This window comes from Solanum verrucosum, unplaced genomic scaffold (genome assembly GCF_900185275.1).
Source record: "Solanum verrucosum unplaced genomic scaffold, falcon-dt-bn FXZP01000151.1, whole genome shotgun sequence".
In the NCBI taxonomy this organism is placed as follows: Eukaryota; Viridiplantae; Streptophyta; class Magnoliopsida; order Solanales; family Solanaceae; genus Solanum; species Solanum verrucosum.
This window is the reverse complement of record NW_026020202.1, coordinates 1,975,425-1,987,389: the sequence shown is the minus strand read 5'-3', so window position 1 is coordinate 1,987,389 and position 11,965 is coordinate 1,975,425. Positions and strand designations below refer to the sequence as shown.

The following is an 11,965-nucleotide window of genomic DNA, read 5'->3' as shown; positions in this document are numbered from 1 at the left end:
TAAATATGTTGCCCACATAGGGGACTTAACCTACAAGGGTACGTAGTTCTAGGACTATGAGGGTGACTGACCCTAGTCCACTCGGTATTAAGCCTACTCCCAACTAGAATGTATAAAATACAACATAATTGCAATAAACTGGATAGTTCGAAATTCTGATATCCTAACTGAAAAATGCAACATTAAGTACTAATAATGAAACATTTGTAAACTGATGCATGTATATCGGTATAAACTGGCCTACCAAGTGTAATTCATGAACTAAACGAATCTACACAACCAGGCTTCAGAATTTCATGCAAGAATTAAGCAACATAGTTACGAAAATGTAATATTATAATTTGGATTAGTCTAACATCTAAATCATAATAAGAATGTAAAGTTTTATAAGTCTAAACATAATTAAGGGAATCAAGAATCTGACTCAATTCTAGGGACCCAATGGGTGAAAGGAACCCACTAGTGAAATCCCACATACCTGGTGGTGAATTTTACGAAGAAATCTTTCTATTTCGGGGCTGGAACCGGAGGAAACCGTATTGCATTCTTGGAGAGGGTTGGTCAACTTTTTCTCCCTTTTTTGTTCAACTTGGATGAATTGTGGAGAATGGGTTGACCTGGGTAAAGTCTAATTAAGTTACTAGACTACAACTGACCAAAACAACGTAGTTTAGGGGTTAAACGACGTAGTTTAGGGGTTAAACGATGTAGTTTAGGTGTCCAACACATAGGGAAAAGACCAAAACGACCCTGACTTAAAATCTGACGAGGCCACCGACGGCTCATGATCGATGGACTGTGGATTGACCGATGGTCCATCCTGGTCAAACGTCGTTCGATTTCAAAGGAGGGATGCTGAGGGTCTCAATCCATGGACCAGGACCATGGCCTATGGTCCGGTCGTGGGTCGACCCTTAGCTGAATTTTCTGGAGTTTCTGGGGAGGGGTTGCAGGTGGCCAACCACGGACCCTACCTATGGTCTGTGGGTCACCCTACGGTCCTTAGGTGTCCCCGCTGGTGGCACCTGCAACTTCTGGAATTTCTGTATTTTTTCTAGAATACGTGGTGTTACATTATATCCTCCTTGGGAACATTCGTCCTTAAATGAAAACTAAACTAGCTGAATATGGAGGGAAGAAGATGCAAACCCTACCACTAAGTATTGGAAACTGAAATCTGACTAAACTAAGTTCTAAGAACATGCAAATACGATGAAAATGCAAGTAAAACTGAAGGAACATGACAATAAGACTGAGTCTACGCATAAGTAACTGAAAGGCTGGAGACGAACTATTTACCTCAAGCTGGAATGGAATCGGAAGGAAAGAGACGAGGATACTTGGCCTTCATGGCTGTTTCTGCTTCCTAAGTAGCTCTTTCTACATACTGACTCCTCCACAAAACCTTCACTGAAGCGACTTCTTTGTTTCTCAACCTTCGAACCTGATGATCAAGAATCTCAACTGGTACATCCTCATAAGTTAGACTATCCTTCACAACCACACTTTCCAATGGTACTATATATGTTGGATCACCCACACACTTCTTCAGCAACGAAATGTAAAATATCGGATATACCGCTACTAGTTCTGTTGGCAACTCTAACTCATAAGCCACTTTACCAACTCTTTTCAAGATCTTGTAAGGGCCTACATATCTAGGACTGAGCTTTCCTTTCTTACCAAATCTCATCACCCCTTCATAGGTGACACTTTCGGATAAACTCAATCATCAATTTGGAACTCCAAGTCCATTCTACTTACATCTGCACAGGACTTCTGGCGACTCTGGGCTGTCTTAAGTCTATATCTAATGATTTGAAATTTTTCCATAGCATCATGAACCGAATCTGGCCCTAGCTGCTTCACCTACTTCAAACCAACCAAACGGAGATCTACATCTACGCCTATACAATGCCTCATAAGGGGCCATCTGAATAGTGGAATAGTAGTTATTATTGTAGGCAGACTCTATAAGAGGAAGGTGATCATCCCAACTACCCTTGAAGTCGATCACACAAGCTCTTAACATGTCCTCTAATGTCTAAATGGTATGCTCTGCCTGACCATCCGTCTGTGGATGAAATGTTATGCTGAGATTAACCTGAGTACCAAGACTTTTCTAAAATGACTTCCAGAAATGAGAGGTAAACTGAGGACCTCTATCTGAGATGATAGACAAAGGAACCCCATGCAACCAGACTATCTCATTAATGTAAGGCTTAGCGTAGTCCTCCCCCGAATCTGTAGTCTTGACAGCCAAGAAATGAGCGGACTTAGTAACTCTAACTACTATCACCCAAATGGAGTCATAATGTCTTCGAGTATGAGGTAAACCCGTAATGAAGTCCACGTTTATCACTTCCCACTTTCACGTAGGAATGTTAATCTCTTGAGTCATACCTCTTGGTTTCTGATGTTCTACCTTCACCTGCTGACAATTAGGGCACTTAGCCACAAAATTTGCTATATCCCTTTTCATGCCATTCCACCAAAAGACTTCTCGAAGATCACGGTACATCATAGTGACGCCTGGATGAATAAAATACCTGGAGTTATGGGCTTCTGTAAAGATTTGTTGTCTCAACTCACTCACCTTAGGAACATATAAACGACCTTGATAGCGAAACACACCATCTCCCCCGAGAGAAAACCTCAACTTTCTACTGATGAACTGCACCCTTCAGTTGAAAAAATATAGGATCACTGTCTTGTTTTTCTTGACCTCCGCTACCAATGAAAAACCTGATCCTATCTGGACTGTCACACTACCATCTGATATGCCTATAAGGCAAACTCCCAAGCGAGCAAGCCGGTGAACATCTTTTGCTAGTTCCTTTCTTACTTCTTCAACATACGCTACACTACCCATAGATTGTCTGCTAAGACCATCAACTACTACATTGGCCTTACCAGGATGGTAAAGCACATTCGTATTATAATCCATGAGTAATTCAAGCCATTTCCTTTGGTGAAGATTCAACTCTTTCTGGGTGAACACATACTAAAGGCTCTTATGGTTTGTGAACACCATACAAGTAATGTCTCCAAATCATAAGGGCAAATACTACGACTACAAGCTCGAGGTCATGAGTCAGATAGTTCTTCTCATGCACCTTAAGCTGTCTAGAAGCATAAGCTATAACATTACCTCGTTGCATCAACACATAACCTAGGCCGACTCTGGACGCATCGTAATAGATTACATAACCGTCTAAACCCTCTGGTAGAGTCAAAATAGGAGTTGTAGTCAACCTAGTTTTCAGTTCTGAGAAGCTCTTCTCACACTCGTCTGACCACCAAAACTTAACCTTTTTCTGAGTCAACTTAGTCAATGGAGAAGCTATGGATGAAAATCCTTCCACGAACCTTTTGTAATAATCCGTTAAACCCAAGAAACTTCTGATATCTGTGGGAAAGGTAAGTCTGGGCCATTGTTTCACCACCTCTATTTTCTGATAATCCACTCTGATCCCTTCACTAGACACTATATGCCCAAGAAAAGCAACAAATTGCAACCAAAGCTCACACTTGCTAAACTTAGCGAATAACTGACGATCTTTGAGAGTTTGCAGGACAACACTTAATGAGTTGTATGCTCTTCCTCAACCCTAGAGTAAACGAGGATATCATCAATAAAGACGATAATGAACAAGTCCAAATATTGCTTGAACATCGTGTTCATCAAATCCATGAAAGCTACATGAGCAATGGTTAGTTAAATGACATAACTATAAATTCATAATGAGCATACAGAGTTCTGAAGGTTATTACTATCTCTGACTCTGAGCTGATGATAACCGAATCTGAGGTCTATCTTTGAAAAATGACTGGCACCCTGAAGTTTGTCGAACAAGTCATCAATCCTGGGATAGGGTACTTATTATTGATTGTTACTTTGTTCAACTGCCTATAATCAATGCACATCCTGAGAGAACCATCTTTCTTTTTCACGAACAACACCGGTGCACCCCATGGGAAAATACTAGGTTTGATGAAGCCCTTATCTAGAAGGTCTTTCAACTGCCTTTCAATTCCTTAAGATCATCTGGAGCCATTCTGTAAGGAGGAATAGAAATAGGTTGGGTATCTGGAAGGAGATCAATTCCAGAGTTAATTTTCCTTTCGGGAGGAACTCCGGGAAGATCTTTTGGAAACACTTCTGGGAACTCATTTACTACTAGAACTGACTCAAGAGTTGGGGTTTCAGAGCTTAAATCCTTAACCCGAACTAGATGATAGAGATACCCCTTAGAGATTATCTTTCTGGCCTTAAGGTAAGAGATAAATTGACCCATATGCACTGAGCTACTACCATTCCATTCTAAGACTGGTTCACTTGGAAACTGAAAATGAAAAATCCTAGTTTTACAATCGACTAAGGCATAACAGGAATGTAACCAATCCATGCCTAGAATGATCTAGAAGTCTATCATTTCTAACTCTAAGAGATATGCTGAGGTAACTTTCTGAGAGACTGTGACAGGGCAATTTATGTATACCAGTCTAGCTATAACTGGGTCACCGACTGGAGTAGAGACTGAGAAGGGTTCTGAGAGGGTTTCTGGACTGGCATCAAAGTTCATTGCTATATATGGAGTTACAAAGGAAAGAGCAGTCCCTCGATCTAACAAAGCATAAAAATCTAAATGAAAGACTTGCAACATACCAGTAGCCACCTAAGGAGAATCTTCCTGATCCTGGCGAGCCTGGAGAGCATACAACCTGTTCTGGTGCTGACCGCCACTTATACCAGATGAAGTACCCTACTGAGTTGGCTTACCTGTTGGTGCTGCTGAAGAAGTAGACTGAGCCCTACTAATGTTACCTCATTGACCTTGTTTATAAGAAGGGAAACCTCTCAACATGTGACCAGTCTGACCACACCCAAAACATCCATCCTTTCCTGCATGACACTCGCCCGGATAGTTCCTACCACACTTTGGACAAGTTGGGTAGGTCCTAGTACCTGAAACACTTCCCTGAGACTAGAGCATGATGCCCCACCTTTTTTATTCTGTCGAAACCTTGGGGATGGAGCACTAGCTAATAAAGGTGCTGGGGTTGAAGATTTCTGCTAAACTGTGAGCACTTTCCACCACCCGATTTCTGCTAAGAGTACTCATAGTTTCTTGTCCTAGCCTTCTTGTTGTCATTATCCTATTCTCTAAGCTTATCTCCCTCAACCTACTGAGAATGAGTCATGAGCCTAGAGATAGTCATATCATCTAACAACATCGCATTTCTACACTCTGTCTTCACCGGGTCAGATACCCAAAAGGGAACTTACTAATCTGCGCCCTGGGATTGGCAACCATATGTGGAGCATACCTGGAGAACTTGGTGAACTTAAGTCCATACTCTTGGACTAACATAGAGCATTGCCTCAAATTCATGAATTCCTGATCTTTAGCCTCTCTCAACTCCCTTGAAAAGAACCTATCCAGAAAAGCTCTGGTAAAACACTCCCAAGTCACATGAGCTGCATTCTCACCCTTGTTTTCCTTCCATTGCGTGAACCATATGTGAGCTAAATCCTTGAGCTGGTAGGACGCCAACTCTACTCTATCATTTCCAGTGACCTCATCAATAAAGTTCTACGGATCATCACCAACTTGCGACCCTAGAAACTCAGGTGAATTCATCCTAACAAAATCTCAGTCCCTAGCTTTCACTGGTCCACCATTTCCATTAGTAGGAACTGGCTGATTGTTCTGGTTGGCTACACTCCAGGCCAAAAGTTGAATGACATTCCAAAATTCAGCATTTGAAACCTCATGACTTGGGACTGGAGGAGTTGCATTAGCGTTGCGGGCATTAGCATTCCTTGGGTAAGCTCTACAAGGAGAAATGATATAAAAAAGCATAACGTCGAGTCATAAAAATAAGATCATACCATGCACGATAAAAATAACAAGAAAGTGAAGTTTTTCCTAAAACACTTTGTAGCCTCCCCCTAATAGGTGTTGTGTGCTTCACACTCATGAAAGAGACTCTACTTAGTCTGACTTTTCAGATATCCTAGGACTCCTAAACCTAGTGCTCTGATACCAAGTTTGTCACGCCCCAAGGCTACCCTTTTGATGTAACACGGGACCTAGGATCCGAGTGACCCTAAGCTAACCCTGATCTGGCATATCACAAGCATACTTAAATATTTTACTGAAAATAGAAATACTGAGTGGAAGCATAAACATGATATAAAATGAAATGATGGAGAATACCCATTCTAAGTTTGAATATATAAGCGACTTAGAGTTCAATAACAACTGAAAGATCAAACTCTAACCAAAACTGAATCTAACTATGTCTGAATAAAAGCCTCTAACTGACCAGAGATACTGAGACATGTCCCCAGCTAACTCTAGCAAAACTGAAACTAAAAAGACTGAAAATGAAAGAAAATATGTCCATCGTCCTCGAATAATGAGGACTCACCACTGATACTGTTGAATTGGAGATCGGGAACTGATCTATGCGTGATCTGAATGTTGAGGACCTGAACCTACATCACGAGAAGATGTAGCACAGAGTATACGTCAGTACTTGAAAGGTACTGAGCATGCATGATAGGATAAAGCTGAACAACAATACATAAGTGAAATAACTGAGCAATGATATGAGAATAACATGATGAATATATTGAGCATACTAAACATGAACTAAACTGAATGCAATGACCAAGTACATAACATGCTAAAACTGAATACTCAAATATAACTGGTAACCTGGTCAATACACTAGAATTTGACTGTGGGAGCTACTAATAAATAACATAAAACCACGTGAGCTAAACATGGAGTCTGATGTATCGCCCCATCGAGAGGACCCAATATACCTTGACAGGGGTATAAAAGCATGACTGGCGTGATCACTAAATATGTTGCCCACAGAGGGGACTTAACCTACGGGGGCACGTAGCTTTGGGACTATGAGGGTGAATGTCCCTAGTCCACTCAGTATTAACCCTACTCCCAACAATAATGTATAAAATACAACATAACTGCAATAAACTGGATAACTCAAAATTCTGACATGCTAACTGAAAATGCAACATTAAGTATTGATAATGAAACATTTGTAAAATGATGCATGTATATCTGTATAAACTGACCTAGCAAGTGTAATTCATGAACTAAACGAATCTACACAACTAGGGTGATGAATTTCATGCAAGAATTAAGCAACATAGTTATGAAAACGTAATATTCTAATTTGGATTTGTCTAACATCTAAATCACAAAAAGAATTTGAAGTTCTAGAAACCCTAAGTCTATACATAAGGAAGGGAATCAAGAATCATGCTGAATTAAAGGGACCCAATAGGTGAAAGGAACCCCTTAGTGAAATCCCATATACCTGGTGACGAATTTCATGGAGAAATCTTTCAATTTTGGGGTTGGAACCGGAGGAAACCTTGTTTCATTCTTGGAGAGGGTTGGTAGACTTTTTCTCCCCTTTTTGGTTCAACTTGGATGATTTTTGGAGAATGGGTTGACTTGGGTAAAGTCTAATTAATTTACTAGGCTAAAACTGACCAAAACGACGTATTTTAAAGGTTAAACGACATAGTTTAGGTGTCCAACGCATAGGGAAAAGACCCAAATGACCCATTCTTAAAATCTGACGAGGCCACCGACGGTCCGTCCTAGTCAACCGTCGTTTGGATTCATAGGAGGGGCGTTGATTGCCTCGATCCATAGACCAGGACCACGACCCGTGGTCTGACCTACGATCCGACCATGGGTCGACCCTTAGCTGATTTTTCTAGAATTTCTGGGGAGGGGCTGCAAGTGGCCAACCACGGATCCCACCTACGGTCCATAAATGGTCCCGTTGGTGGCACCGGCAACTTCAAGAATTTTTGCATTTTTTGTTTTCTAGAATACGGGGTGTTACACTTATCTCAGATGTCTGCCTCAGACTCCCAAGTAGCATTCCCAATTGGATGATTGTGTCATAACACTTTGACTGAAGTTGCCTTCTTCAATCTCAACTGATGCAATTGCCTATCAAGAATAGATATTAGAACTTTCTCATATGCTAAAGTCTCATCAAGCTCCACCTCTTATAGTTGAATCTTATGGCCAACGTCATGAACATATTGTCTAAGCATGGACACATGAAATACCAGATGTATAATAACCAATCCAGGAGGTAAAGCAAGTCGATATTGTAATGACCTGGTCGGTCATTTATTGTTTTTTTATGGAAATTACTATTTTTTTCCTCCCGATATTGACCCCGAGTCATTTTTGATTGATTTTGAAAAGTTGGTTTTTAACTTTGAGTTAAAAGTTGAGAATTTGGTAAATTTTGAGTTTGAAAGGCTAAGTCGATAAGAAAGTAGTTTTTGGTGTCTTTTGGAGTTTTGAGTGTCAGAATGGGATTCTATCGGTTCCATCAGTCGCAAAATGTGAAATCTGATATGTGAGAGTCATCGGTTTAGTTTCCAAGTCTTTTTGAAGATTTGAGGTCCTAAGTTGTGAAATTGTGGAATTTTAGTCTTTCGATTGACTTTGGTCAATTCAAGGTTTAGATGCTCGGATCGAGATTTCGAGAGTTCTATTAAATTTGGGGTATGATTTTAGGCCTAGGTGAGGTCTTGGTTGATTTTTTAGATGTCCGAAGTTTGTTTTAGCCTTTTCAGGCATTGAGTTAATTTTTTGTGGTTTTCACGGATGTTTGGTCAAGGGCACCTCAGATTCATATTTTGACGGTTCCATTGAGTTTGGAGCATCGAGAATAATTATTTTCATATGTGGTTTGTGTTTATAGGGTTTCGAATGAATCCTAAGGGTCCTTTTGGTATTTTTGAGTTGGCAGATTTTTCTATGTTGTAGTGCAACCCTCCGCGTTCGCAGAGCTTGTGGCATATTTGCGGTGAAGAGGGGGTGAAAACCCCGCATCAGGGTTCTCGACCGCGTTCATGGGAGGTCAAAGTGTTGACCTCTGCATTCATAGGAGACCTGTCGCATTTGCGGAGGTCCAGTCATTTAAAATCCACGTTTGCGGGTAGGGGGTTCGTATTCCTGGAGGACCCGTGGCAGTGTTAAGCCCAAATTTCGGGGTTTCTTCCCCATTTTTATTTTTTGAATCTTTGAAAACTCGGTAGAGGCAATTACAAGTGGGTTTTTCAAAATAAAATTATTGAGTAACATTTATTAACTCTAAATCTTCGATTACCCATTATTATTATTATTGAATTAATGAGTTACGTCAAGATTTTGGGTTGACAAATTGGGAGTTCTTCATGAACTTGAATTATTAAGTAAAAGAGAGTTATGAAATGACTTTCAAGTCCATTTTTGAAATGATTTTCCCTAATGAGTTCCTAAAGTCTTGAGTAATATTTTCAAGTATTGTTTTTCCAAATTTAAACCTTAATTTTTGAAAATGGGTATTCTATTGAATGACTGAAATTTCAAGGGAATTGTTGTAGGTGTTGTCTTTTCCGAAATGTGTTTGTGAATACTTTCTTATTAATAGATTGTGTCGCTCCGAAAGTGATTCAGAAGGGGAAGATTCAACTTTTAGGGTGATTGTTTATTGATTTAAGGCAAGTAGCTTCCTAAACCTTGTATTCTAGTTTGAATTCATATGCTTCCTTTGTTGATTGTGTGTTAAAAGTAATGGGAATTAGGTGAAGGGTTTAAATTGTCCACTAGCTATATCTAAATGAATAAAAAGAGGTTGAAATGAAAAAAGCTATGTGTGATGATGTGAATTTCCTTGATGTAAGGATTGATTAATGAAATGCTCATAAATGTGGACTTGAATTATGCAAATTGTTGTCTCTTCTATGTGGTGTGATATTGCTTGTGTGCTTTGATAATTGAACATCGTGATGAGACATGTGATGAATTATTATGTCGAGGTCTTTACCGGCGAGTATTATTAGGCCGAGGTCTTTGCCGGTGAGTGTTATGATGTCGAGGTCTTTGCCGGCTAGTTTTGTTCGGTCGAAGTCTTTGCCGGCGAGTGTTATAAGCTAATGGGAAATGGTTCTCTCTAGTGATGATCATTTTTACTTGATACACTTGATGTTTATGAGTGACTTACTTGTGAATTGTAATTGATGTTCTTGTTATGTGCGACTGAACTACTTGTCATTGAGATTGACTTATTTGATTTGTTAGATTGTTGATTTGTGAAGGTTGAAATGTGAATATTGGGTCTGTGAGCCATGTATTTTAAAATTGCTAGGTTGGGCTGATTTCTGTGCAGGTTGTAGTTTGAGGAGGTTCTGTTGGAGTGTAAGGGGTATTTAATTTCTAGCTAGTTGTTTTATTTAGTAGGTTGTTGATTTGAACCGTAAAGCTACCTGAATCTTTCAGTTTGGTGGGCAACTTATTTGGGATTTGGGAGTTGCACTCTTCAGTAAGTGCTACAGTTTCATATTCAGTCAGCCTCGTCTTGTTTGCCACGATCTCATTCACATACTTCGCATTCCTGGGTATACCCTGCAAAATATCTACCAATGGCAAATTAGTATGAACTTGCTTTAAAAGAGAAAGAAACTTACTGAAACATTTGTCCTCTTTCTGTTTTTTAAACTTTTGAGGAAATGGTGGAGATGGTTTCACTATTGGTTGCACCCTTTCTTCTTGTGCAACAGTCTCACTCTCTTTGGGTTCACTCTCTTTGCTAGCATTTTCCACATTTCGTTTCTTTGGAGCCAACTCCTCCAACTACAACCCGTTGCATGTACCTACCACATTCACTTGCTTGGGATTAGGATCAGTGTTTCATGGCAAACCTCCTTGAGGTCGTGAGTTCTGGGCACTAGCAAACTTCCCAAATTGTTTCTCCAAGTTCTGGTTAGGTAACTGATTATGTCTAACGTCAGCAGCTACATGAGCTTGATCAGCCATGATCTTCTTCAGCATCTCCTCCATGCTCATGTTACTTTGCTGATTGTTGGGCTGCTCCTGTTGAGCCTGTTGTTGGTACCCATGTGAATCCCCCTGGGGTCTATATTGATTCTGGCCAAGGGCCTGAGTTCTGCTTTCCTCCCCAGAAAAAATTCGGATGATTCCGCCAACTAGGATTATAGGAGTTCCAATAGTTCTGATGACCTTCTCCACATTGTGCATTTCCTACAAAATTTAAAGAATCCGGGTTTGCACCATATACCTCTGCATTGTGATCTTCTCCTCCGCAAATTTCACACCATATGGGTGGCTGTTGGACTGCATTCACCTGAGTTGGTTGTTGTCCCAGCGATAGGTTGTTGAAGTGAGTGTTCATCATGTTCTGCATTGCAACAATTTGTGCAGTTAATGCAGTCACTGCATCTACCTCCACCATTCCAACAGTTTTCTGTATCACGGGTTTAGCTCCTCCTCCATTCCACTTGGGGTTCCCTTGTGAAATCTTGTTCAACAGGGTGAACAACTCAGCATAAGTACTCTCCAAAGCTTGTCCACCTGCAGCTGAATCAAGTAAAATCTTGGTGTTAGGCTCCAATCCTTCAATGAAGGTATGGACCAACACCTTGTTAGCCTGATGATCATGCAGAGAGCTCAACAACATCGATTTGAACCTGTCCCAAGCACGGTACAAGTTCTCTCCTCCTTTCTGTAGAAAGCTCAGTATGTCACTCATTCGCTTAGCTGTTTTCCCAGATGGGAAAAACCTAATAAGGAACTTCTGTGCAAGATCTAGCGGGCTCAAAATTCAACCATCTTTTTGCTTCCCCAAGCAGAGAAAAGGGAAATAGCATGAGCCTCACATAATTTACGTCCATTCCAGCTGGAGTGTAAGTGTCACTAATCTCGAGGAAATTTTGGATATGAACTTGTTGATCCTCGTGCGATAAACCAGTGAACTGTCCATTTGTGTGCAATAGTTGCACCATACTCTGCTTCAGTTCAAATCTTTTACCAGCTTGAGGTTTCTGAATGCATAAAGTTACACTGGTGGTAAGTGGGATTGTCGTGTCTCTCACTTTCATCTCAGCCAT

At 40.5% G+C, this 11,965-nt stretch overlaps 1 protein-coding gene across 1 annotated transcript; it reads right to left on the bottom strand.

Annotated features, from left to right (window-relative positions):
- Positions 1-5,657: 5,657 nt before the first annotated feature.
- Positions 5,658-11,965, bottom strand: LOC125830110 (uncharacterized). Its single transcript, XM_049509320.1, has 5 exons — positions 11,744-11,965; positions 11,203-11,652; positions 10,760-11,099; positions 10,325-10,474; positions 5,658-5,836 (listed from the first exon to the last, which is right to left on the bottom strand). Exons 1-5 carry the CDS (start codon positions 11,963-11,965, stop codon positions 5,658-5,660), a joined length of 1,341 nt encoding a protein of 446 aa, XP_049365277.1.

Coding starts and splice junctions, on each gene's coding strand:
- LOC125830110 (XM_049509320.1), bottom strand. CDS start 11,965: ATGGCTGAGATGAAAGTGAGAGACACGACAATCCCACTTACCACCAGT. Junction 11,653..11,743: donor ACACTCCAGCTGGAATGGAC/GTAAATTATGTG, acceptor GATCTTGCACAG/AAGTTCCTTATTAGGTTTTT. Junction 10,475..10,759: donor GAACTCACGACCTCAAGGAG/GTTTGCCATGAA, acceptor TGCCATTGGTAG/ATATTTTGCAGGGTATACCC.